Below are 27,694 nucleotides of genomic sequence, written 5' to 3'. Positions count from 1 at the left end.
CTTTTGCTTTTCCTCACAGTATGAATTTATTTCAACAAAAAGATGAATACGTTGAAATTTGCCTGCTGTTAGGGTCAAATTCTGAAGACTTTCCTAATGTGGCGGCAAACTATACCAGGCTCTCTTATTCACTATTGCCTTTGAAGAAGTTGTCCTAGCTTTAGGCAAATGTTGAAGGGGTAGTCAGGATACAGAAAATCCACCAGTGCTACTGATCTGGATGGAAAGCAGGTATTTTTTAGGATTTCACACCAGCATATCCAGGGTATTTATTCATTCATCAGTACTTATTTGTTGCCTAACATGTGCCAGTTTCTGTTCTAGCTACTGAGACACAACTATTGAATGAAAACAAAGTACTGCTCTGGAAGTCTGTATTCCAGTGGGGAGAGACAAGAAACAAATATGCCAGCTGGTGATGGGTGCTATGGAGAAAAACTCAACAGGGTATGTACAGGGAATAGAAAATGTGAGTGTGCAGGGGAAAGAGATTGCTCCTTCACAGAAGTACCCCAAAAAAGGTGACATGCAAGCAGAGACCTGGAGATGAGGGAGTGGGCAATAGATACCCAGGAAGAGCATTCCCAAGGCAGAGGGATTGGCAAGTGACGCGAGGGGAGCTTGGCACATTCAGGGAATGATGAGAAGGCTCATTTGGATGAACGAGTGAGGAAGGAAGCACATGGAAGGTAGCACAAGGCCAGAATACAGGATACCTCATGAACCAGTACAAAGAATTTGACTCTTACTGAGCAAGATGGGAAGCCATTGGAGAGTTTTGAGCCAAAACTGTGCAGTAGTACCGTTTTACATTTTGAAAGGATCACTGTGGCTGCTGCTGGAGAATTGACTGTGGGGAATGAAGGAGACCAGTTAGGAGGCTGTTGCAATAGTCCAAGTCAGAGATAATGGTGAATTGGACCAGCGTTCCTGCAGTGGAAAGTGGCTGGATTATGGGTAAATTCTGGAGACAGAGTTAATAAGATTTATTGACTACCTCGACCTCTGGGTGTAGCAAGACTGGAGGGTGAAGACGTGCCATTCATCTTCACTACTTGCTGATTCTGTACTTGTGAATTTGCAAAATTTGCATTCTCATAAAATGTACATGTAACCCCCAAACCAATACTTGTGGTACTTTTAGTCATTTGTTGACATGCAGAGTGGTGAAAATTTTGAGTACCCAGGTGCACGTTCCCAGCTGAGGTTGAGCAAGGCGACACTCTGAATTCTTGTTTCAGCTCTCACACTGTATAAGTGTTCCTGCAGTCTACCTTGTGCCGTTTATTTTTGCATTTTTCTTAGTGATTTTACTATTTCAAATGGCACCCAGGTATAGTGCTGAAGTGCTGTTTAATGTTCCTAAGCACAAGAGGGCTGTGATGTCAGCACTTTGGGAGGCTGAGGCAGGAGGATCGCTTGAGTCCGGGAGCTCGAGACCGGCATGGGAAACATGGTGAGACCTTCCCTGCTCACCGTCTCTATGAAAAAAACACTGTTTAGTGTTGTTCCTAAGCATAAGAGGGCTGTGATGTCAACACTTTGGGAGGTCAAGGCAGGAAGACTGTTTGAGCCTGCAGTGAAATATGATCACGCCACTGCACTCCAGCCTGGGTGACAGAACAAAACCCAGTCTCAAAAAACAAAACAAAACAAAAACATTCACGTAAAGAGCTGTTGGCTGAGTTCTATGTTAATGAATCCACAATACACATTTAAAAAGGTGTCTACTTAGAAATACACAAAAAACAGGTTATGTACTGATCAGTTGATAAAAATGTGACCAGTGGCTTGTAGGACCCTAACCCAGTACTTTCTCTAGGTGCAAGAGTTCAGTATTTGTTAGTTTTTGTGGTGACTTTAGAACATAACTACCAAAAATAACGAGAACCTGCTGTACAGAGTAAGAGAATAATTTAGAAGTTCAAAAAAGTGCTGCAAATAGGGCTTGGAAATACTTTAGCCTATACAGAAAACTGCAGGGAGCTGCATTAAGAAAATCTACAATGAGAAATTAGACTGGGAGCCCATATTTGATTGACAACAGCTGAGAGAAGGGTAAATGATGGCTCAATGCACTCATCCTGGCTGATGGAAATCACCTGAAGAGTTTAAGCAATGTTAATATCTGGGTTCCACCACAGAGCTTGAGTTAATCGATACAGCATGCTTACAAGTTGCAAAAGCTTCCTAGGTGATTCTAATATGCAACAAAAACTTCTTAAAGTTTTACTTAGCATTCCTAAGAATCACATGCACAGCTTGTTAAAACAGATTACTGGGTTTCACCCTCAGAGATTTTAATTCAGTAGATCTGGGATGGGACATCAGAATCTGCATAGGTGATGCTAAAGCACCATGGCTACGTATTAAGTACCACTGCCCTGTTTCACTTCTGTCATGAAGCCACAGATAGCCAAGGGAACTCAGGTTGAACAAACCCCAGCAACAGAGCTCCCTTCAGCCAACACGTAACTGTTCTCATCTCTTGGTTCCACTTTTCCTCTGTGGCCTTAACTTCTACACCTCATCTTCCGCGCAGCTTGAGCTGCTGCCTGTGGGCAGCCTCAGTCCTAGCTGCGAGATCCACACCCACACATCAATTCTGGCTTTGTTCAGCTCACGTGTTCATTCTCAAACCAATTCCTGCAGACAGAGACGAATAATCTGGCCAGCCTGAGGAACGTGCCCATCTTTGTGAAAGGACTGTAAGCCATAATGTGCAAAAAGTAATCGCCCTGTCAGTTTTTGTATATTTAACAATTACTGCTACAGAGAATTTATTCCTTCATTTCCATTTTCCAAATTTTATTCCAAAAAAAGGGGATGTGTGTGGAAGATTAAGATGTCCATGAAGAGTAACCATCATCGTTACAATAAAGTATTCAATTGGACAGAAATGACAAGGACCCAATTCAGTATGTAATGTCCTATTTTCCCACTGCACCAGTTTAAAAAAGTCAAAGCCTTCCTAGTGTGGAAGAGTAGGACAGCTTTTACACTGAAATGGTGCCCCAAATGAGTAATAAAATCTCTGATTCTATTTATCCTTTTCTTTCTGTTCTTTTTCTTTCTTCTCACGCTCAGCTTTGGCTTCTTCTTCCTCGTGTTTTTTGATCAACTGCTCCACTTCTTTTTGTTTGAGAACTCTGATTACTGTCTTTCCATTCTCTCTTGTTAGTGTTGCAATTTCCACTAAAAACAAACACATACATTTATTTGTATTGCAGGCAGGCAGGCATACTTAGCAGAGAAGCTTAATAGGCACTCATGGTTTATGCTCGCCACATCATTGAAACGTTAGTTCAGCACTCTCCTATGTTTTATACTTAACATTATTCCCTTTTATGAGAACAATATACTTTTGATCTTGTAATGTTTTAATTATAATTTTTACTTAAATATCGTCTCCTCAGCCATTTTGTCACTCTCTCAGAAAAAGTATAATCAACCAATTGCTATTGCTGGCCTGCTATTAGCTGTGCTGATTAGACGGAACTGTTGGAACCTCTGAGGGCTCAGCCAGAATCTTCAACTGGTAATAACAGCTTATTTTTTATGGACTTTTCAAGTCTCTTAAAAAAATAAATAAATAAAAGGCATGAAATGGCCAAGAAAAGCAGACTGATACCTAAAGAGGAAGGAATTTTTTTGTACCAGGGAAACTGAGTAGTGCTTCCTTGAAACTGGGTGGAAGTAGACAAAAGAGGGCAATCTGCATGTAAATGACATTTTCTTTTTCTTTTTTTTTTTTTTGAGATGGAGTTTTGCTCTTGTTGCCCAGGCTGGAGTGCAATGGCGCAAACTCGGCTCACTGCAACCTCCACCTCCTGGGTTCAGGTGATTCTCCTGTTTCAGCCTCCTGAGTAGCAGGATTACAGGTGCGTGCCACCACGCCTGGCTAATTTTTTGTATTTAGTAGAGGCAGGGGTTTCACCATGTTGGCCAACCTGGTCTTGAACTCCTGACCTCAGGTGATCCACCCACCTCGGCCTCCCAAAGTGCTGGGGATTACAGGCGTGAGCCAATGTGCCCGGCCGTAAATGGCATTTTCTAAGGAACACCAGGAGCTAAACTGTCCTAACATAAAGCAACATGTTAATTTACCACAATTTCTGAAAAACATTTAGAAATATTCTTTTTTTTTTGAGACAGAGTCTCTCTCTGTCACCCACGCTGGAGTGCAGTGGCATGATCTCAACTCACTGCAGCCTCCGCTTCCCAGGTTCAAGTGATTCTCCTGCCTCAGCCTCCCAAGTAGCTGGGATTTATAGGCATGCACCACCATGCCTGGCTAATTTTTGTATTTTAAGTAGAGATGGGGCTTCACCATGTTGGCCAGGCTGGTCTGGAACTCCTGGCCTCAGGTGATCCACCCACCTCAGCCTCCCAAAGTGCTGGGATTACAGGCATGAGCCACCAAGCTCGACTGAAATATTCTTTTATATAGTCATATAGCTTAAGTTGAACAAGGTATTTGGAATTGCTAACATGAGCTTAAAATAAGAGATTAGTAGATTAAGAACAGGAGAGGGTATCACAACCCACGCAAATGTTGTATCTCTGGTAAAGTATACCAAACCTATGTATAAATATATAACTACATACATATGCTTTATCATACATACACACAAGCAAAGATATCATTGATGAGAAGACTTGATAACTGTTAACTAAAAGTATCACAGTGCAGGATGTCTATCTGTGAGTAATGAGATTGTTCAGTATCAAGCCTTTAAGTTTGGAATACAGTGTGAGATTGTGACTCCACAATTTACCAATGTTGATCTTGGTCAACTCACTTAACCTCATTAAGCCCTAGTGTCCTCAGTTAGAAGACAGGGATAACATCACCTAATTCGTAAGGTTGCTGTTTCAATGAACTAGGATGACATGTTAAAATCTTAACAGTTGCTGGCTGGGCGCAATGGCTCACGCCTGTAATCCCAGCACTTTGAGAGGCTGAAGCGGGAGGATCACCTGAGGTCAGGAGGTCATGACTAGCCTGGCCAACATGGTGAAACCCCGTCTCTACTAAAAATACAAAAATTAGCTGGGCATGGTGGCGTGAGCCTGTAGTCCCAGCTACTCGGCAGGCTGAGGCAGGAGAATCACTTGAACCAAGGAGGCGGAGGTTGCAGTGAGCTGAGATTGCGCCACTGCACTCCAGCCTGGCAACAGAGCGAGACTCCATCTCAAAAAAAAAAAAAAAAAAAAAAAAAAAATCTTAACAGCTGCTAATTTCCCTCACTCAGTCGAAAGAATTAAAGGAGAGGATATGAATTACCTTTTTCAGCAGAGAGTTTACTAACATCCATGGTCTTATTTAGTACTTTGATAGCTAAAGCAAGTGCTGACTTCAAGGTCATTTCTCCTTCTTTATAGTCTTGTTTCAACATTGACACAGCTGCCTATAAAACATGAATCAACATAGAATTTTAAGTTTTTACATTTTTTAGAAACATGAATTGGTCTAGAAGAAAAATGCCTGAATTATTATTGGCACTACAAGTATAAACAATTTTTTTTTTTTCTTTTTGACACAGGGGCTCACTCTGTTGCCCAGGCTGGAGTGTAGTGGCATGATCTCAGCTCACTGTATCTTCAAGTCTCCCCAGGCTCAGGTGCTCCTCCTCCCACCTTGGCCTCCTGGGTAGCTAGGATTACAGGCACATGCCATGGTGCCCAGCAAATTTTTGTATTTTTTGTAGAGATGGGGTTCTGCTATATTGCCCAGGCTGGTCTCGAACTCCTGAGCTCGAGCAATTTGCCTGCCTCGGCCTCCCAAAGTGTTGGGATTACAGGCATGAGCCACCATGCCTGGCCCATATACATAATTTTGATGACAGGGAGGGCACACATGGCACGGGGTGAGAAGAGGGGGTACTAATGCTCTATAAAGTGTGTCTTTAACCTGGGGTCCTCAGTCTCCCAAGGGGTCTGTCATAGAATACAGGGGGTCTGTAAACTAGATGTGAAACAAAATCACAGCTTCTAATTTCACAACTCCTAACTGAAAATTAGCATTTATTAATGTAGTTAACGAACCCCAGTATATTAGCTATATCAGCAATGCTGTCACCAACAGAAATCACAGATATTTCCATATCACATTAAGGTTCAGCAATGCTGTCACCAACAGAAATCACAGATATTTCCATATCACATTAAGGTTGTTGCAGCTATCTTAAAATACTGTTTACATTAATCACCATGGCAAAATTATGGCAGTTATTAGACATTCTGCTAGATTTTATAGCACAACAAAAATACTCACAGCGCTATTATTTCCAATGCATGTGGCCTTCCATCCCCCGTAATTTCCACTAGGGTCACTCTGATAGAGCTGAAAGCCATAGTGCTTATCCCAGCCAATGTACAGCAATGAAACACCAAAGGGACGTTTTCCTTTAACAAAGAAAAAAAGCCAAACATATCAATAATCTAAATTTAGTATCACTACAGTTACTTGAGCTCAGTGAAGGTAGCTAAACCCTACTCCGTGAACTTAAGCATTCATAAACTGTTTTGTATTCTGGCTACCATAGATAAGCTCCATTACAAATTCGACTTTTGTTTCTACGATTTGGACACAGCCAGAAGAGGGAACAGACAAAGGACCAGTGCTGAATTTCATTATTATGTAAACAGCAGTTAGTTTCCAGATTTGAAAATGTTGTTTTGGACTTTCAATATCCTATGAATAAAACGAGGGTAATCTACATGGTGGAGGAACACGTTCATTCATGAAGCAAGAATGTATGAAATTCTAGTGTTCTATACCACTGTAGGATTAATATAGTTAACCATAACATATTAGTTTCAAATAGCTAGAAGGATATGGAAGGCTCCCAACACAAGTGTTTGAGATGATGAATGTGCCATTTACCCTGATCTGATCATTATGTGCACTGAAACATCATTATGTACCCCATGAATATGTACAATTCTTATTTGCCAATTAAAAAAATTTAATTTAATTTAAAACAAAGGGTCTATTTTCAATTTTTTACTACCTCAAAAGGGTTATAACTCATAAAATGTCTTAACTTTTTCGAATAAAATTTTCAAAAAATTAAATACCTCCAAATTGTGTATAAGCTTGTTTGATATCACACAGCGCTGTAACCAACTGCTCACAAGGTATTGGCTCCTGATACTGTAATAAATACCTAGGATAAAGAGATGGGCACATTAGTAGTTTTCTCTAAAACACAGACAGACTCTAAGGAAAATATTCTCTGAAAAGCAATCTATGCCATGGGGACAACCTAACAGTCATTTGTAATTTGAAGGGGAGGGAACAAGTCAACATCTGAATATTCTCATAGTATATAATATTTTGTAAGTTTGGCTGAAAAAAATCTGTAATTTTCAATTCAAAGATTTTTAATGACTTTAATCTTTGCAAAAGTGAGCTCTCCTTAGAAACATCAAAACTAGGCCAGGTGCAGTGGCTCATGCCTGTAATCCCAGCACTTTGGGAGGCCGAGGCAGGCGGATCACGAGGTCAGGAGATCGAGACCATCCTGGCTAACACAGTGAAACCCCGTCTCTACTAAAAATACAAAAATTAACCCGGTGTGGTGGTCAGCTACTTGGGAGGCTGAGGCAGGAGAATCGCTTGAACCCGGGAGGCGGAGGTTGCAGTGAGCCGAGGTGGCGCCACTGCACTCCAGCCTGGGTGACAGAGTGAGACTCTGTCTCAAAAAAAAAAAAAGAAACATCAAAACTAATTTCTGTATCATCAGTTATGCTATTTATGACCATACCTTTGAGCAATGAGCCTTAGTTCATTAGTCAGAACATTAGCATCAGAAGTTATGCCTGCCACACTGCAAGCCATGTCCCTTGAAGGAAAAAAAGACATTGATCTGTAAGCAGGGAAGATGCTTGCAAGGAGTGTTTATAAGTATTAAAAAAATTCTAATTTCTATTAGAAATTCACTATGTTTGCTTCACAACAGCTACTTCCTTCAGAAAAAACCTACAAGTTTTATCTTTGTAGGAGACGTTTACTTGATGTCACTCAACATGAAAGATAAACAAATGCACCCTTTAAGTTATTTAATAGATGTATTTATCATTACCACCCTATGATAGGATAATAAAATTAACGCCAAGAAGCTAATGTAATCTCAAGAAGATTCAGCAACAAAGAACAAAAAGACAGGCTTGCCACAATGGCTCACGCCTGTAATCCCAGCACTTTGGGAGGCCGAGGTAGATGGAGGGCTTGAGCCCAGGAGATCAAGAACAGCCTGGGCAATATGGCAAAATCCCATCTCAACAAAATATACAAAAACTAACTGGGTGTGGTGGTGCACACCTATAGTCCCAGCTACTTGGGAGGCTGAGGTGGGAGGATCACTTGAGCCCAGGAGGCAGAAGCTGCAGTGAGCCAAGATGGCGTCACCATACTCCAGCCTGGGTGACAGAGCAAGAATCTGTCTCAAAAAAAAAAAAAAAAGATTTTGCTAGACAGACTGCTCTTGAGTAATATTCATTTCCTAAGGCCTGGCTTGACAGAGGTGACAGGGGACAATGGCAGGAGGGTTTACAAGCCTACTTAGGAAGTACAGGGCTAGGCTCCTACTAGAGGTGCATTTCATCTTTTTGGGCCCATTTCCTGAGGGCTGCCCTGGCTCTCTTATAGCTGAGACTCGCCCTGTGACTACGCCTAGCCAAGCCTGCCAGCTGTTGAGTGGTCCCAACAGAGGCTCTGTGGAGGGGTGACACCACTTTGGACAAGTTTATCAAAAGGCCCTGATAATCAGCATTTACCAAGCCCACCACCACTGAAGGGAAAGTCTCTACTTAGCACGGCCAGCTCTCCATGAGCTGCAAAGTTCTGCACACCCAAATATAACAAACATTTCACACAGTGTACAAAGCTTGGCTAAATTCTTCGAGACCTCTAAGAGGCTTGTTCTTTAGTAAGATTCAGTGTAATTCAACAAAATCCTGCGTAGCTATTCTAAACAATACTTTGAGGGCCTACTAAATGCCAGATACTATACTGTTTTATTTCATTCATTTTATTTCATTAAACTGCCACAACCACTTTAGGAGGCTCTGAGGCCCAAAGAAATTAAATAATCGGTGCAAGGTCACATAGCCTGCATGGGTGAAGCCTGGAGTTGAACCCAAATCTGTGTGACTACTAAGTCTGTACTCTTATCATTACACAATGCTAGTTTCTCCACTAAGTGTTTGCCCTGCACTTAAAAGGAGTAACACATGGTACCAGGCCTCAAAGAGGTTTCAAGCAAAATAAAGGCACAACTTCAATTCTACCACATCGCACGGAAGAGCCCTCCCAAATTACATAGATCCCACTTATGTAAGAAAGTGAGATTTTTTTAAAACTCTTTCCTAAAATCTCACTTACTCATTGAGTTTATAAATTTTTTCAGAAAAAAAGACTTCATCAAGAAGCTTGTGGATGTTGCGTCTCTCTGCTGCAAGCAAAACACCATCATTTGCTAAAATTCCCAAACAGGTGCCTGCATGTCCAATAGCTTCCATGGCATATTCAACTTGGTATAAGCGACCTACAAAACAAAAGCAGTGAGAAGCCAAGACTCTCCTCTGTGCTCCTGCACCACTGGCCCAAAAGAAATCAGCAATGAAGCAAGCTAGAAACAAATTTCCACTTTCACTCTTCTATGGTATAATCAACCTGGTGACCATAATTGCTTCAAAGTACAAAAAGGATGAACTTTGCAACTACCAAAAAAAGTTTGTAATTTTTTTTTCTAAAAGTCTAACACATTTATTTTTAAACTTGAGGCAGATTAAACAATTTCTATTTTACCTTCTGGAGAAAATATAGTGGTCCTGGAGTCATATCTTCGAGACTGCAAAGGAAAAACACATGAGTGATTCCTACCCACTGAAAGTAGGCCAACTCCTGCAAGCCTACAAATGATCTTACAAAACCTATCCTGGTATACAAAGTTCAATAGGTGAGAGGAAACTGACAAGAAAAAAGGCACCTTCTCACTGCTTTCCTTCTATTTCAATTTTCCCACACAAGTCTGTAAACTGAGTACAAGCAATACTGTTTATCAGGCAACCGTTTATTGGCATGTGTATTAACTCACCATGTTTTCTGAACTTTATATAGTTCCTGTAAAAAGAAAATCAGATCAACATTAAAATAAGATTCACAAATTAAAAAGCATTTGCTGACTTTACAAATCTGTTTTATTTACTCCCTTTATTCAGCTAAGTGTCAGGCATTATGCTAGATGCTGGAATACCAAAATGTGTAAAACCAGTTCCTGTCCTGAAAAGCTAATACTGGCAGTTAGGTGAGAGAGGCAGTCATAGATTATAATGTGGAAAGAGGAACCGGGGGTAGGGTGGGAAAAGGGATGATGAAAGAATCAAGAAAGTATTTTTTGAGAAATCGATACAGAAAATGAAAGTAAATCAGAGATGGGAGAGGCAGAAATAAGGCTGAGAACCCTTGGGTCTAAGAGAAAGAACAGGGGAAGAAAGAAGGGCATTCCACACAGAGCAGAAAGTGTGAACAAAGGGTACCGAGGCAGGATAGTTTAGTGGGCATGAGACAAACTGCTGATGCTTTTAAAATATATATAAATAAGAGCTAAGCGAGTATCCAAATCACGCAGAGCCTTGAAAGCCAAGGCAAGAAAGAGGCTGAGGCCTTCTCCAGAGAGTGATCTGGGTCCTGAACTTGGGGGTGGAGGCAGTTATCTTGGGCACCATCAGTACCATTCGTGCAAAAGGCAATACTAGGTGCTCAGTGTTATTTGGTAAAGCCTCAGTCCAAAGCCCACATTTCCAAATACTGGAATATAGGGAATCAAGACTGGAAAGGTAAGCTGGAATCAAATCCTGGAGAGCCCGCGTGCCCAGGTAAAAACAGAATTTTATCTCAGCCAATGGGGCTCCTCTGAATGATTCCCAAGGCCCACAGGAACTGACTGGCATTTTAAATGATCACTCTGGCTGGTGAGAGACCGAGGGCAGCGAACTGGTTGAGGTAATTGCAATAGGAAGGTGCAAAGTAAGGATGGCACAGAGCAGAGAAGCAGGGAGGACACAGAGACACTCGCCGGGGATTTCTGATTCGAGCGTTAAGCACAACTTTCTGTTGTCTCCACGCCTGACGCCGGGCACAGCACGATTTTGAGTTCACCGGCACCTCCGGGAGAGCTAACTTTCACGTACCGAACTCCCGAGGACGGAAGCCACCCCAACTCCTCGGTCCTGCCCACAGACCCCCACCCTCAGCCCGCCCCCTCGCGGGCCCCGGCGTCCAGGCTTGGCACTGGGAAGCCCCCGACGGCGGCCGGCGGGGGCCATTCCCGGCGGCCGGTCTGTCACAGAGGAGGCGGTGCAGAGTCATCGTGCCCACGGCTCCTCGGCGGCAACTGCAGGCCGGGACCGACTGTCTTGACGTTCACGACCCCCGCCCAAGGGGAAAGCGGCCAAGCTTCCGCGGGCCCCAAGGGGCCAAAGGCTCACCAGATGGAAGACCCTGAAGACTTGAGATGTCCACGGAGCCCTTAACTCCACAGAAGAATAAACCACCAGCGCTCACCGAATAACCGCTGCTAATATGGCCCCCGCGCATGCGCAGAACCGCTGGGGGGGGGGGGCGGAGCGGGACGGCCGAGGACGCGGAAGTCCTTCTTGCGGGGCGGAGCTAGAACCCGTGGCCCTCGTGGGAGCTGGGTCGCGGGGGTGCTGAGGCTCTGGGGCGCTGCAGCTTAGGCTAGGGTCCTCAGCAGGTGGAGGAGTTGCTGTGCCATGGGGAGGAGGGCAGGAAGACAGTAGCCAACCAGGAGGTGGAATAGCTAATTTCTTTCTCTTACCCTTGGCGCTCTCCTTTCACTTTCTCTTCACTATTCAGACCTAGGATAGCAAATAGTGTGGACCGGCTTCTTAATTGCTATCATTCCTGTCCTGTTTCCCAAAATGGTTCCAACCACATGAGACTTTACCCCTCTCATCACCTTCCTTTTTCATTCTGGCTTTCACTTTTACTGCTGATGCATACATTTTGGACATACACATTATGATGAGGAAGGCCGGGTGGCTCATGCCTGTAATCCCAGCACCTTGGGAGGTCGAGGCGGGTGGATCACCTGAGGTCGGGAGTTCGAGACCAGCTTGGCCAACATGGTGGAACCGTCTCTACTAAAATTAACAAAAATTAGCCGGGTGTGTGGTGCACGCCTGTAATCCCAGCTACTTGGGAGGCTGAGGCACGAGAATCGCTTGAACTCGGGAGGCGGAGGTTGCAGTGAGCCGAGAGTGCGCCACTTCACTCCAGCCTGAGACTCCATCTCAAAAAAAAAAAAAAATTATGATGAGGGTCGAGCATGGTGACTCATGCTTGTAATTACACCGCTTTGGGAGGCTGAGGCAGGAGGATGGCTTGAAGCTAGGAGTTTGGAGGCTGCAGTGAGCTACGATCGCACCACTGCACTCCAGCCTGGGTGACAGAGAAAGACACTGGCTCTAAAAATTAAATTAAAAAAAATTATGATCAGGTTCACACTTTTGGGGGAATTTTCACCTTGGTCTCTTTCTCTGCTTTTCACCAGTCAGAAAGGATTTCCCTGACCAGCATAGTTAAAGCAATACCCTACCGTCAGCATATACTCGCACCATTTTATCTTCTTTACTGAAATTGTCATACTTGTTTATGTGTTCATTATCCACCTCTCCACCTTTTTGCTCATTCAGCCTCGGTCCGTATGTAAACTATCTACTATTCATTTTAGGTTTTTTCAGGCTAGAAGGTTGACTAGATCTGGGTTCATATGAAGTCATCTGCTCACAGTCTCTCCCCAAAAGCAGCCCATTGGGCAGAAACTCTGTCCTCTTCATGTTGGTTGCAAAATTATTGGGGGATCTGGGCTTTGAAAAGGAGATAGCTTGGAAGTAAGTTGCATTTTGAGGTCTCGCCTATCGTCTCTACTTTCCAAGCACACAGGGAAGTGAGCCAAGGCAAGATGGCAAAGAGCCACACGCAGGTGGTGCTCTGAAAGCATCCTCAGGTGGTGTAACTTATGGCATCTCTGAGGGCCCCTGCCTGCCACCTTAGTTCATTCTGCGGAATTGAGTGAACAGTCACTTTTAAGTGGGAGGTAGAATTTCTCAGGTCAAAAGAGGGATTAGTTGAGAAAAAAGGGCAAGAGAAGAATGAGTCTGACAAGTGTGGGTGACTGAGTAGTTCGGTCTGATCTGAATGGAGGAGATAATACAGGAAGTAAGGAAAGGCATTTGAGGCCAAAGTGTAGAGTGCCTTTAATGCCAGAATTTGTTTTGGTCAGTAATGGGAAGACAGGATTAAAGTGATGTTTTAGGATGACGAACCCTCAACATCTCTCATCCCACATGTTCCTCTTACAATGTGCCACAGATGGTTCCCACTGAGAGGTTCTGTGTCCCCTTATTCTGAATCTGGGTGAGCCTGTGACTACAATGGAAGTGATAGCATGTGACTTCCAAGAGCAAATCACAAATGGTGATATGGTTCTGTCTTGTCCTCTTGGGATGGTCGTTCTTGGGACCCAGGCACTATGCTGTGAGGAAGCAAAGGCCACATGGAGAGGTGTTTGGCCAACAGCCTAGATGAAGTCCCAGTGTCACCTGCCAGACAGCTGAGTGAAGATTCCTCCAGATGATCCTAGTACCCAGTTGTAACCAGGCAGCTTAGCTTCAAACTGCATTAAAAATTTTTTTCCCCTTTTCCTTAGGTTTAAAGATATAACCTTGAAGCAAACTGCAGAAACCTTTTCTAGAGTCCACATCCCTCCCTTTCTCATTGTATATACTCCCTTCACATTTATCTAACTGTCTACTAGTATCTAATTATGTGTCTTCTTAGAAGTTCCAGGGGTCAATCCTGAGACACACAGACCAAGTCTGGAGACCCAGCTGCAAAGTTCCAGAGATTACTTCAAGGCAGCTAGTTAACAACCTGGCTGTTGTTGAAATGCCATCAGCCCAGGGTCCAGGTGGACCAGGACCCAGGATAGCCACCAGAATAAGACACACAGACACTGTACTCAGCCCAGTTCTTGCCTGCCTTCCTTATCAAGTTTTCCCTTTTTAAACCCCTGCCTTCTTCCTAAAAATAGAAGCCGTTAATTTGGATAGGAATCCGATTGCTTTCCCTTTACTATTTTTGGTTAATAAATTCTGTCTTTCTATTATACCTCACCCTTGTCAATTGGACTCTGTAAGAAGCGAGTGTTCGGTTACACAGTGATTGAGTCTCTCCCAGGCATCAAATCTCTCCCAGCCTTAAAGTCTTCCTAGCTGAGGCCCCAACACTGGGGGGAGCAGAGACAAACTGTCCCAGGGCCTGCCTGAATTCATGACTGCCAGAAACCATGAGCTAATAAAATGATTAAAGTTTTAAGCCACAATTTTTTTGGTCATCACACAGCAATATATGTAACCAGAGTTTTTATCTGCCTACATAATATGAAGTGCAAGAGGTTAGGGAGACTAAGAACACCAGAAAGTAAAGTTCTGTTGTAGTCCAGGGGCGCTAAAAGCCTGGACAGAAGAAGGCACTTGCAAGAGCAAAGAGTCTTTGCCAGACATATGGTATTGATTCCTAAATCTGGAACTGGGTTTTCTCCACGTTGTTTGAAAGGACCAGGACCTGGCACTTGTAGTGGTGTGTTCATTCTTACAGTTTATTCAACAGATCTTTACTGGGTCTTCTAGGGGCCTGGCATGGTGCTAGGTCCTGAAAGTAAAGTAAAATAAATATTTAATTTATGTATTATATTAGGGTCTTCCAGAGAAACCGATCAATGGGATGGAAGGATGGATAGGTAGATAAACAGGAGGGGATTTATTATGGAAATAAATTATGGAGGCTAGGAAGTCCCACAATTGCTGTCTGTAAGCTGAAGAACCAGTGAAGCCAATTGTGTGTTTCAGTTTGAGTCTAAAGGCTTGAGAACCAGAGGAGATGATGGTGTAACTCTCAGTCTGAGGCTGAGGACCTAAGAACCTGAGGGGCCGCTGGTTAAGTCTTGGAGTTTGAAGGCCAAGAACCTGGAGTTTTGCTATCTGAGGGCAAGAGAAGATGGCTGTCCCAGGAGAGAGACTGAATCCATCTTTCCTTTGTCTTTTTGTTCTATCCAGGCCCTCAACAGATTGGATGGTGCCCACCCATATTGGTGAGGGGGATCTTCCTTACTCAGCTACTGATTCAAATGCCAGTCTCTTCTGGAAACTTCCGCACAGACATGCTTAGGAATAATGCTTTACTACCTATCTCTGTATCCCTTAATCCAGGCAAGTTGGCACCTAAAACTAACCATCACAGCCACCAAAGAGTTTATATAAACCACATGAAATTGATTGATTGGAGACAAGTTAGAACAAACACCAAATAGTAAAATATCAATGTAATGCAGCATGTAAACATCTAAACAGTGGTCAGCAATATTTGCATTAGGAATTGAGTGAAAGGAAATCCATGTTAGCAGGGGCAATCAAGAGGGAAATCTATACAGTTTCATCAATTCAGAGGATCAACACTGGTCTGGAAGTGAAACCCAAGTTTCAGTCCTTTATTCTGGTTCCCAGTTTTTAGCTTGAGTGGTCAACCTAGATAAAAACCACAGTCCCTTAAATTTCAGAAACATAAGTGCTTTCATGTGAATGATCTCATTTGTTCCTCCTAGTGTGTGTGAGTGAGTGTGCGTGTGTGTGTGTGTGTGTAGCAGGGACAGGAGAGGAGGGAGAGGGAGAGAAAGTAGCATGGAACTCTGTGGTAGTGAAGAGCATGGTCTACATCAGAAAGGCCTGATTTAAGCCCTGGCTGTCTTTGAGGAAATTATTTTTACTTTTTCAGCTGCTATTTTCTTATCTGAAAATGACGATTAATTATAACAGTACTTGCACATGGGTTTGTTGTAAAAATTAAGTGAGTTAATGTGTATAAAATACTTTAGTACTGAATAAATGTTGGCTTTTATTATATATTGTTAAAAAACAACACAGGCTGGGTACGATAGCTCACACCTATAATCCTAGCATTTAGGGAGGCCAAGGCAGGAGGATTGCTTGAGTCCAGGGGTTTGAGACCAGCCTGGGCAACATAGTGAGACCCTATCTCTACAAAATAAAATAAATTAGTTGGACATGGTGGCACATGCCTGTAGTCCCAGCTACTCAGGAGGCTGAGGTGGGAGGATTGCTTGAGCCCAGGAGGTAGAGGTTGCAGTGAGCTGTGATCACACCACTGCACTCCAGCGTGGGTGACGGAGTGAGACCCAATCTCAAACAAACAAACAAAAAACCCCAAAACAAACAAAAAATCCAGTAAAGACAGAGATTCCTAAAATTCTACGATTCTAAAAACCAGTAGGGCTACTGAATATAAGAGAGGCAAGCAAAAAATTACTCCAATATTTTGAGTTTGGGTAACCTGGATTATGGTTCATTTATTGAGTAAATAGTTACTGAGTCCTAACTATGTGCCACACACTGTGTCAAGCACTTGGCACTGTTCTCTTATGAAATCTTCACAATGAACTCTATTAACTCTATGAGATAGGTATTACCCCAATCTCTACAAAAAATTTAAAGAATTAGCCAGGCATGGTGGCACATGCCTGAAGTCCCAGCTACTAGGGAGGCTGAGGTGGGAGGATCACCTGAGCCTAGGAGGTTGAGGCTGCAGTGAAACCCTGTCCCTGCCGCCCCACCACCAAAAAAAAAAAAAAAAAGAAAAGAAAAAGAAATGAAATGAAATGAAATCGAGAGACAAAGAAGTGAAAAATGAACCATAGAAGACAATTTAGAGAAATATCTAGTTTGGGAAGACTAGGTAGGTAGACAGAAAGATGGAGATAGGATCAATGCCTGTTCATATATATAGAAAGATAACTATTGAGTATTTGAATGGCCAGGGTTCTAGACTCGAGTCATCTGTAGACAATGAATAGTTGAAATCATAAGAATAGTAAACAGCCATTTACTAAATCATACTAAAGGAGACATGAAGAGAAACCAGTGAAGGAAACACAGTGGGATACCTTCAGGCAAGTATACAGTGAGCTTCAGTCTACCCAATCTACTTCATAGTCATCCAAAAAGAAACAAATTATAGAGAATTAAAAAATATATGCTTAAGGAGGTTCCTGGTATCAGTCTGAAAGGAACCATTATATTTAAGTAGCTCAGGGGTTAGTGGCCTTGCCTGGATGTCATTATTTGCTTCCTTGCAGTTCCCAGGGTCTTCCAGCATCTATCTCTGGAGTTCCAGTTTCAACCACCCTCTCAGACAAGTTAAAATTTTTTCTCCAAGAATGCTGTCTATGCTTTCTGCTAAAGCATCTTAGTGTGTGCCTTCTCCATCCCTTCTTCTAGCACCCATTTATTTTCAAATATTTTTAAAGACCTCTGTAGGAAAGGCACTATAATAGCAGGTGTGATAAGAAGGGATGAGGAGGCCGGGCACGGTGACTCATGCCTGTAATCCCAGCACTTTGGGAGGTCGAGGCGGGTGGATCACAAGGTCAGGAGATCGAGACCATTCTGGCTAACATGGTGAAACCCTGTCTCTACTAAAAATACAAAAAAATTAGCCAGGTGTGGTGGTGGGCACCTGTAGTCCCAGCTACTCAGGAGGCTGAGGCAGGAGAATGGCGTGAACTCGAGAAGCGGAGCTTGCAATGAGCCGAGATCGTGCCACTGCACTCCAGCCTGGGCGACAGAGCGAGACTCTGTCGCAAAAAAAAAAAAAAAAAAAAAAGAAGGGCTGAGGAGACAAAAATAAGTTTTACATGGTCTCCGCCCTCAGTAGCTCTCAGGCAAGATGACTGCACAACCACGATCCATTATACAAAGTGATGGGCCATGAAAAAGACACAATGCACTGGGATTCTAGAGAAAGGAGAGATCAGAGGAGGTTTCATAGAACTGGTAGTATGTTATCTAGGTCAGTATGTTATGTCCAGATATTTAAAATATGTCAATATATCGATATGTATATATTATTTTTAAAATTAAAAAAGTCATTAATCTCAGGGCTGGAATAGATCTTGTGAGATTATCTGATTCAAAATGGTATCCTTATATGTGTTTTATAGACATGGCAAGTGAGACTCACAGAAAAATATGCTTGCTTGTGGTACTTTTGTGAATTTTAAAAAATTGTCATGAGATTGCTTGAAGACCTTAGGGATTTCATGTGCTCTGTCATATTCAGAATTGATCCATTCCATCAGTTGATTTTTAACTATGCAGGAAAATCCTTCCTAAAATTTGATTGGGTCCCATTTTAATTACCCAAGTTAAAGTGAACTTTGAGTCACATGGAGATCTCAGTCACATGGAGATCCCAGATTCATAGGATTTGGCAGTTTCAAACCAGATTTCTTCTACAGCTTTCTGACCCATGTCAAACATTTGCTGTAAGTGTTTCCACCCGGTTTTTGCAGTAACCATGAGATAGTCTTTGTTCTCTGGGTATAGCTGGCAAGAGTATGCAGCCATGACAAGTGACTGACAAAAACGACTGCATACAAGTAAAAACAAAGCACCCTTCTCTACAGCTGTCAGTGGGGTGATGCTTTCAAACCCTGCAAGGACATGGCCTCCTACTTGTATAGGACTCTTGCTTTCAATCATCATGTACATGATGGTAATTGCCACTTCAAACACATAGTAGCCATAGCTCATGTCACCAAAGTCTAAAATCCCAGACACTTGATATTCAGCATTTCCAGAGGCTGACTTGCTGGACTCTATTAAAATATTATGGTCATTAAGATCTCCATGATTGATACCTGAAAGTAGAAAAATCATGTAAAAACAGTTATTGAATATCCCAATTCATTCCCCTTCCATTTCTCTTTCATAGGCAAAGCCATAATTTGATGAGCAGTCAGAGATAAAGGGCCAGGCCCTATTTTTCTTGAAATAAAATAATTTCCTCTGAAAAGAATAAAAGCAGTTAATTTGGGGTGGTGGTTTTGCTTTTGCTTCTCATCAGTACAAGGCCAGAAGTTGGAGACTGCAGTTACTACAAATACCTGATTTTGGCCATTAGAAGAGTAAAGTGAAAAGAACTGCTTAAACCCAGAAATGTTTAAAAGAATAGAAACACATTCATATTGTTAGAAGAAACAAAGAGTCCTAGAATGGACCAGATTTACCTTTATTTTCATCTAGGATTTTATTTTATTTTTTAATTTTTATTCTTTGAGATGAGTCTCACTCTGTTGCCCAGCTGGAGTACCGTGGCACAGTCTTGGCTCACTGCAACCTGTCTCCTGGGTTCAAGCAATTCTCCTGCCTCAGCCTCCTGAGTAGCTGGATTACAGGGGTGCGCCACCACGCCCAGCTAATTTTTGTATTTTTAGTAGAGACGGAGTTTCACCATGTTGGCCAGGCTGCTCTCGAACTCCTGACCTCAAATGATCTCCCTGCCTCAGCCTCCCAAAGTGCTGGGATTACAGGCCTGAGCCACTGTGACTGGCCTCAGCTAGGATTTTAAACAAAATTTTCTGATAACATGGTAATTCTAAATTTCCCTTTTTTTGATTACTAAAATAGGTGGTGATATTTTAAGTCAGTACTATTCAAAGTGGGGTCCATGGCCAGTGCTGGTCTACAAAATGTTACTAGTCTCCATGAGATAAGAACAGAGTTGAGAGTGTTTAGAAAATTTTACAGGGATATGACATCCAAGAGTGTGATCAGTGGCCTTGTCTCATTGAACGGAGCGTACACGAGTTCAAGTTTTGTCAAACTCCCATGGTTAGTTGCATGTGGCATGAACTGTACGTGAATCATGCACAGTAGGACTATATGCCAGACTGTAATGGGTTGGGGGAAAAAAACCCACACTTGTCTTTTACCATAGATAGTCTAAGAAGCACGGATTTAAGCCACCAACTAAAGATTAGTAAGAGATGTAAGTGTCCATGAGCAATGAAGCCCTGAGTCATATACATGATATAAAGTATATAATTTTAACTTTTAAATATAATGCTGACTTTTTCTATATGATTTAGGATTGTGTAAATCATGCTTAAGCAATGTAACATAGTGGGCACATAGAAACAATATTACTGTAAATCATAGATTTTAAACTACGTATTTCTGAAATTGGGATATATTATATAATTGACTCAAAAATATATAAGGTAAAATTTGACCGGGCCCAGTGGCTCATGCCTGTAATCCCTTTGGCCACTTTGGGAGGCCAAGGCAGGTGGATTGCTTGAGTCTAGGAGTTCGAGACCAGCCTATCCAATGTAGTGAAACCCTGTTTCTATTAAAAATACAAAATTTAGCCAGCGTGGTGGTGGGCACCTGTAGTCCCAGCTATTCGGGAGGCTGAGGCAGGAGAATCACTTGAACCTGGGATGCAGAGATTGCAGTGAGCTGAGATTACAACACTGCGCTCTAGCCTGGGCAACAGAGCGAGACTCTATCTCAAAAAAATTTTATATACATATATATGGCAAAATTTGACAGAAATACAAGCAAAAATAGGCAATCTGTAATCATAGTAGGATTAAAATATACTTTAACATGTGCTTTACTCAATAATTGTTAGAAAAAGCAGACAAAAATGTAAGTGAAAGTTACAGAAAATTTAAAAATGATTAACAAACTTGACCTAATGGGCATATAACTTTATGCCCAACACTGCAGAATATACTTTCTTTTAAAGCACACATGAACCATTCATAAAAATTTACCAAATACCACATGATAAAGTACATTTGAATTGACTGAAATCATATAGAGCTTGATCTGTCTAATATGGTAGCCACTAGACATATGTGGCTATTTAAATTCATTAAGATTCAAACTGAAGGGCTGGATATGGTGATTCACGCCTTTAATCCCAGCAGTTTGGGAGGCTTAGGTGGGCGGATCACTTGAGGCCAGGAGTTCAAGACCAACCTGACCAACATGGCAAAACTCCATCTCTACTAAAAGTACAAAAATTACGTGGTGTGGTGGTGCATAATTTCAGCTACTAGGGAGGCTGAGGCATGAGAATCACTTGAACCCAGGAGGCAGAGGTTGCAGTGAGCCGAGATCACACCACTGAACTCCAGCCTGGGCAACAGAGTGAGACTCTGTCTTAAAAAAAAAAAAAAAAAACAAAAAAAAAACAAAAACCAAAACAGGATTTAAGCTGAGTGCATTGGCTTATGCCTGTAATCCCAGCACTTTCAGAGGCTGATGTGGGAGGATCGCTTGCAGCCAGTAGTTCAAGACCAGCCTGGGCAACATAGTGAGACTCGATTTCTATAAAAAAAAAAATCTGCTGGGCATGGTAATGCATGCCTGTAGCCCCAGCTATAAAAAAAATTTTTTTAGCTCAATAAGGTTAAATAAAATTGAAAGTCCTAAGGAATATCCTTAGTAGCACTAGCCACATTTCAAATGCCCATAGCCACATAGGAGCTATTGTATTGAACAACACAGATATAGAACATTTCCTTCATCGAAGAAAATCCTACTGGACAGCACTAATATAAAGTATGTTCTCTGATCACAGTGTAATTACAGTAGAAATGAACAATAAGATATAACCAAAAAAGTTCATCATATTTTGGGGAACAGGATTTATACTTCTAAATACCCATGAATAATAATACAAAAAAAGTAGCCAGGTATGGTGGCACACGCCTGTGGCCACAGCTACCTGGATGGCTGCAGCAGGAGAATCTCTTAAACCCAGGAGGTGGACGTTGCAGTGAGCTGAGATTGCACCACTGCACTCCAGCCTGGGTGACAGAACAAGACTCCAGCTCAAAATAAATAAATAAATAAATAATGGTTGAATTTCCTGGTTTGTGAATTATATCTCAGTAAAGCTGTAAAAAAATAACAGGGGCCTGGTGCGGTTGCTCATGTAATCTTAGTGCTTTGGGAAGCTAAGGTGGGAGGATCGCTTGAGCCCAGGAGTTTGAGGCCAGTCTGAACAACATAGAGAGACCCTATCTCTACAAAAATAAAAATATTCACCAGGCATGATGGTGGATAGCTTAGTCCCAGCTACTTGGGAGTCTGAGGTGGGAGGATCGCTTGGGCCCAGGAGGTCGAAGCTGCAGTGAGCTGTGATCGTACCACTGCACTCCAGCCTGGGTGACAGAGCAAGACTGCCTCAAAAAAAAAATTTAGAATTATGCATCCAAACATACTGTACCATGAAAAGACAAGCCACAGAATGGGACAAAATATTTGTAACACATATAACTAGTAAAGGACTCATATCCAGAATATATTTAGCATTTCTATAAATCAATGAGAAAAAAAATTTCAATAGAAAAAAGGCCAAAGACTTGATTTAGCACTTCTCAAGAATATATTTCAAATGGCCAATAAATAGAGAGATGGATTTTAAAACCATGATGTGATGATCAACTATTATGTACAAATCAGATTGAGAAAAATTTTAAAAGTCTGACCACACCAAGGGTGTAGAACAATGAAAACTTTTACACTCTGCTAGCTGTAGTATAAATTCATAGAACCACTTTTGAAAACATTGTTATTATCCAGTGAAGCTGAATATAGACATGTCCTATGACCTAGCAATCCTATCCCAAGGTATACACTCAAAGACTAATGAACATGTATACTGAGACTCAAGCATGTTCACGGCACCACTGTTCTTAATAGCCCCAAATAAGAAACAACCCAAATACCTTTTAAGAGTAGAATAATGTGTGGTATATTAGTGAATACAATATTCTAAAGTTATAAAAGTTAACCAACTCTAGCATATGCAATGACACGAAGAATCTTACAAAAGTAGTATTGAGAAAAAAAAGGGAAGACAAGTGAATATATATGGTAGAGAGGCAGAGTAGGAGCAGGGAGACCAATTATAAGGCTACTGCAATCATCCAGATCATAGGCTCTCCTTTGAAGAAAGAATGGATAGAATTTGACTGGATTTGTGACATGAGAGAAAGCACAAAGTGAAGCCTATGACTGCTAACTTTTTGTCCAGATTAACTAGGTGAATGGTGGATACAACTTTAATGAGATGAAGAAGACTGGGGGAAAAACAGGTTTGAAGGGAAAAAATCAACTCTGTTTTTACGCTACACCTTACACTGTGTTTACACGGAGTAAGGAAACACTGAGAAACATATACTGCCTATCTTAGGCCTTGATAGAAATGCCCTTCAGTTCCTTGCCTTTTTTTTTTGTTGGAGACGGATTTCGCTCTGTTGCCCAGGCTGGAGTGCGGTGGCACGACCTAGGCCCACTGCAACCTCCACCTCTAGGGTTCAAGCAATTCTTCTGCCTCAGCCTCTGAGTAGCTGAGATTACAGGCACGCGTCACCATGCCCAGCTAGTTTTTGCATTTTTATTAGAAACGGGGTTTCACCACATTGGCCAGGCTAGTCTCAAACTCCTGACCTCAAGTGATCCACCCACCTCGGCCTCCCAAAGTGCTGGGATTACAGGCGGGAGCCACCACACCCAGCCAGTTCCTTGCCTTTGACCAGTACTTAATGCTGGATGAAAAGGCTGGTTATATCTAGATATATAGCCTAGAGAAACACTTGTCTGTGTACACAGGGAGATAGATATATACTAGAGCAGTAGTTCCCAACCTTTTTGGCATCAGGGACTGGTTTCATGGAAGACAATTTTTCCATGGACAGGAGACAGGGAAAGGATGGTTTTGGGATAAAACTGTTTCATCTCAGATCATCAGGCATTAGATTCTCACTTAGATCCCTTGCATGCACAGTTCACAGTAGGGTTTGTGCTCCTATGAGAATCGAATGCTGCTGCTGATTTGACAGGAGGCAGAGCTCAGGCAGTAATGCTTGCTTTCCCTCTGCTCACCTCCTGCTGTGTGACCCAGTTCCTGGGGTTTGGGGACTCCTGTACTAGAGGGTTCATTGCAGCACAATTTATGTAGCAAAGAAATGGGAAGCAACCTAAAATTCCATTAACAAGAGAATGGACCAAAAAATTATAGTACATGCAAATAAATTATGGTATATTGATACTATGGAATACTATTTAGCAGTTAAAACTAATAAACTAAATTAAAACTACAAATATTCATATGGATCAATCTGCAAAACATGTTGAATAGAAAAGGCAGGTTGCAGAATAATAATACACAGTGTGATACCATTGATATAAAGTTTGAAAAACACAAACCCTACTATAAATAATTTATAAATCATACATATGTAATGTGCAAATTTAATGGGAAGAAGAGAGGTAGACTCATGTAAAGTTTAGAGGAGGCTTCAAATGTAGCAATTTTGAGGAAAGTAAAAATATTATTATTTAAAAAGCAATAGGAGCAAATACAGCAAAATTTTAAGATTTGATAAAGCTAAATTGTACCTCCATACTTTTCTGATGATATGAAATTTGACAGTTTAAATATCAAGAAAAATACTTAATTGGGAGAATACTCACATTCTCGAAAATGACTTAATTTGGTCATTACTTCCTCCTTGAACAGATGAATGACATGCTCAACAATCTCTCGGTTTCGATTCTGGCCCAGGGCATACAGGTATTTCTCCAGAAGAGGAACATTTTTCAGATTCCAGATGAAGTTCTCCCGATGAAGACTACTTAACTTTGGGTGATGGAATCTCTAAATCAAAAGCGAGATATTCTTAGTCTCTTGACAGAGCAACCACTGCTGAGAGAGGTGGGAGGTGCTGCACATTTTTTTTTTTTTTTTTTTTTTTTTTTGAGACAGAGTCTTACTCTGCCGCCCAGGCTGGAGTGCAGTGGCACAATCTCGACTCACTGCAACCTCCACCTCCTGGGTTCAAGCGATTCTTCTGCCTCAGCCTCCCGAGTAGCTGGGATCACAGGCATATGTCACCATGCCTGGTTAATTTTTTTTTTTTTTTTTGTATTATTAGTAGAGACAGGGTTTCACCATGTTGGCCAGGCTGGTCTCAAACTCCTGACCTCAGGTGATCCACCCACCTGGGCCTCCCAAAGTGCTGGGATTACAGGTGTGAGCCACCTCGCCCGGCCGGTGCTACACATTTTTAATCAACCAGGTCTTGTGAGAACTCACTCACTATCACAAGAGATCTGCTGCTTCAGAAGACTACCTGCTCTAGACTGGCCAGGGAGTCTGTGAGGGAGAGAGCTGGCATTCTCTCATGGTCATTGACTTGCCCCATTTACTTTAACTCACAAAACAGTAAGCCTTCATATCTGTGCAGGATCTCTCAGTTTGGGGAGCACATTCCCAGCTCACTTGGTCCTCATAATTATGTAAAGATAGGCATTATTGCCCACAGCTTACAAAAGAAATTGGAGGCAGCTCTAAAGAACTCTGTTCTCACCCATGCCCCTTGTAACCTCTCTGACTTCATCTTCTACTGCCTTTGCTCACCTACTCCAACCACCCTGGCCTCCCTGTTGTTCAAGGAACATGCTAGGCACGTTCCCACCTCACAGCCTTTTGCTTTTGCTGTTTCCCTTTTTGGGGATGCCCTTCACCAGATATCCACATGGTTAGTGCCGTCATTTCTACCAGGTCTTTACTCAAAAAACGCCTTCTCTGTGAGAATGTCCTGACCACTCCATCTAGAATTTCAACCCTCTCTCTGATATTTTGTACCTGTCGTCTCTGCTTACTTTTTCTTCTTACCACTTATTGCTAACATTTGTCATAGTTCACTTACTTATTTTACTGTCTACTCTCACTAGAATATAAGCTCCATGAGGGATAGGGCTGTTATTTGTCTGTTTTGTTCACTCCCGTATCCCCACACCTAGAACAGTGCCTGGCACATTGAAGGCACTGCTTGAGCAATATTTGCTGAATTAAAGGATGTTCTTAAATTAAAAAATTCTGGAATTGGAAGGGCCTTTAGACTTTGACCACTCTATCTAAAGTTGTAAATAATTTTCACTATCATTGCACAAATGGGGAAACAGGTTCATAGAGGGATAACGACTTGTTATTATAAGGCTGAGGGAGGACCTGGATCTTGTGACCCACAGTTGAGACCTCTTTCACAGAGTGAGCGCTGGAAGATGCTTTGATGGTCATCCAGTGGAATTGATTTCAAACTTTTTTGCATGACTTGCAGTAAGAAATATATTTTACATCATAACCCCAGTATACAGGCACACACATATAAAGAAAAAGTCTCAGTAAACAACACTTAGACCATTACATGTGACATATTCTGGTGTTTTTAAAAATTATATTCTGGCTGGGCGTGGTGGCTCATGCCTGTAATCCCAGCACTTTGGGAGGCCAAGGTGGGTGGATCATTTGAGGTCAGGAGTTCGAGACCAGCCTGGCCAACATGGTGAAACCCCGTCTCTACTAAAAATACACAAAATTAGCCAGGCATGGTGGTGGGTGCCTGTAGTCCCAACTACTTGGGAGGCTGAGGCAGGAGAATCACTTGAACCTGGAAGGCGGAGGTTGCAGTGAGCCGAGATCGCGCCACTGCACTTCAGCCTGGGCGACAGAGTGAGACTCTGTCTCAAAAAATATATATATAAAAAATAAAATTTAAAAATTAGATTTCTTTTAAAAGTTCCTCTAGGCTGGGCATGGTGGCTCATGCCTGTAATCCAAACACTTTGGGAGGCCAAGGCGGGCAGATCACGAGGTCAGGAGATCGAGACCATCCTGGCTAACATGGTGAAACCACATCTCTACTAAAAAATACAAAAAATCAGCTGGGTGTGGTGGCGGGCGCCTGTAGTCCCAGCTACTTGGGAGGCTGAGGCAGGAGAATGGCATGAATCTGGGAGGCAGAGCTTGCAGTGAGCTGAGATCGCACCACTGCACTCCAGCCTGGGTGACAGAGCGAGACTCCATCTCAAAAGTAAATAAATAAATAAAAATTAAAAAAAAAAAGTTCCTCTAAATGGATTTCAGTACTCACTATTATGACCGGGAGTTTGAGAACCTTCCCCTGATAATTCTCTTATCAGTAGCATTTTCTTGCTAAATAGTCATGTAGCCTGTTTGAATACTTCTTGATATGTTTTGGATCTGTGTCCCCACCAAATCTCATGTAGAACTGTAATCCCCAATATCGGAGGTGGGGCCTAGTGGGAGGTGATTGGATCATAGGGGTGGTTTCTTATGAATGGTTTAGCACTATCCTTTGGTGCTGTTCTTGTGATAGTGAGTGAGTTCTCATGAGACCTGTTTTTTGTTGTTGTTGTTTGTTTGTTTGTTTTTGAGGCAGAGTCTCTCTCTGTTGCCCAGGCTGGAGTGCAGTGGCACGATCCTGGCTCACTGCAATCTCTGCCTCCCGGGTTCAAGCGATACTCCTGCCTCAGCCTCCTCAGTAGCTGGGATTACAGGCACCCACCACCAGGCCCAGCTAATTTTTGTGTTTTTAATAGAGACGGGGTTTTACCATGTTGGCCAGGCTGATCTCGAACTCCTGACCTCAAGAAGGCTGCAGAAATTTGCATAAGTAAAAAGGAGCCAAGCGCTAATAGCCAAGACAATGGGGAAAAGTTCTTGAAGTCATTTCAGAGACTTGTGGCAGCCCCTACCATCACAGGCCTGGAGGGTTAGGAGGACAAGATGGTTTTGTGGGCCAGGCCCAGGGCCCTGCTGCCCTACACAGCCTTGGGATATTGCTCCCCACGTCCCAGTTGTGCCAGCTCAAGCCATGGATCAAAGGGGTATGGTACAGGTATAGCTTGGACCACTGCT

General features: G+C 42.4%; 2 protein-coding genes across 7 annotated transcripts in view; both read right to left on the bottom strand.

Moving 5' to 3' along the window:
* Positions 1 to 2,779: 2,779 nt before the first annotated feature.
* On the bottom strand, positions 2,780 to 11,839 carry PSMA4 (proteasome 20S subunit alpha 4). 4 transcript variants are annotated; one of them, XM_001151019.6, is made up of 9 exons: positions 11,500 to 11,839; positions 10,107 to 10,132; positions 9,818 to 9,860; positions 9,392 to 9,554; positions 7,773 to 7,850; positions 7,084 to 7,172; positions 6,278 to 6,408; positions 5,288 to 5,411; positions 2,780 to 3,195 (listed from the first exon to the last, which is right to left on the bottom strand). In XM_001151019.6, exons 2-9 carry the CDS (start codon positions 10,107 to 10,109, stop codon positions 3,041 to 3,043), a joined length of 786 nt encoding a protein of 261 aa, XP_001151019.1. In that variant the 5' UTR covers positions 10,110 to 10,132; positions 11,500 to 11,839; the 3' UTR covers positions 2,780 to 3,040. The 4 variants fall into 4 exon arrangements, with proteins under 4 accessions (XP_001151019.1, XP_063650327.1, XP_001150431.1 ...); XM_063794257.1 differs by lacking the exon at positions 11,500 to 11,839 and adding an exon at positions 11,203 to 11,353; XM_001150431.6 differs by lacking the exon at positions 9,392 to 9,554 and having other exon boundaries at positions 11,500 to 11,631.
* A 2,602-nt stretch (positions 11,840 to 14,441) lies between these two features.
* The window catches only part of HYKK (hydroxylysine kinase), a 29,406-nt gene continuing 16,153 nt past the window's right edge, over positions 14,442 to 27,694 (bottom strand). Inside the window, exons 4-5 of one of the 3 annotated variants that reach the window (XM_003314808.7) lie at positions 24,445 to 24,628; positions 14,442 to 14,746 (exon numbers count right to left, since the gene is read on the bottom strand). In XM_003314808.7, coding sequence (XP_003314856.1) covers positions 14,745 to 14,746; positions 24,445 to 24,628 — 186 coding nt within the window. In that variant the 3' untranslated portion in view covers positions 14,442 to 14,744. Of the gene's footprint in view, positions 14,747 to 15,401; positions 18,807 to 24,444; positions 24,629 to 27,694 lie in introns of those variants that run through there. The other 2 variants (XM_001151085.7, XM_063794255.1) reach the window with 2 other exon arrangements.

The sequence above is a fragment of the Pan troglodytes genome, chromosome 16 (genome assembly GCF_028858775.2).
Source record: "Pan troglodytes isolate AG18354 chromosome 16, NHGRI_mPanTro3-v2.0_pri, whole genome shotgun sequence".
Taxonomy (NCBI): Eukaryota; Metazoa; Chordata; class Mammalia; order Primates; family Hominidae; genus Pan; species Pan troglodytes.
Note: the sequence above shows the minus strand (reverse complement) of the source record. Positions and strands in the feature narration are given on the sequence as shown.

Coding starts and splice junctions, on each gene's coding strand:
- PSMA4 (XM_001151019.6), bottom strand. Junction 7,173..7,772: donor CTAAGGCTCATTGCTCAAAG/GTATGGTCATAA, acceptor TCTTTATCCTAG/GTATTTATTACAGTATCAGG. Junction 3,196..5,287: donor TAAACTCTCTGCTGAAAAAG/GTAATTCATATC, acceptor GTTTGTTTTTAG/TGGAAATTGCAACACTAACA.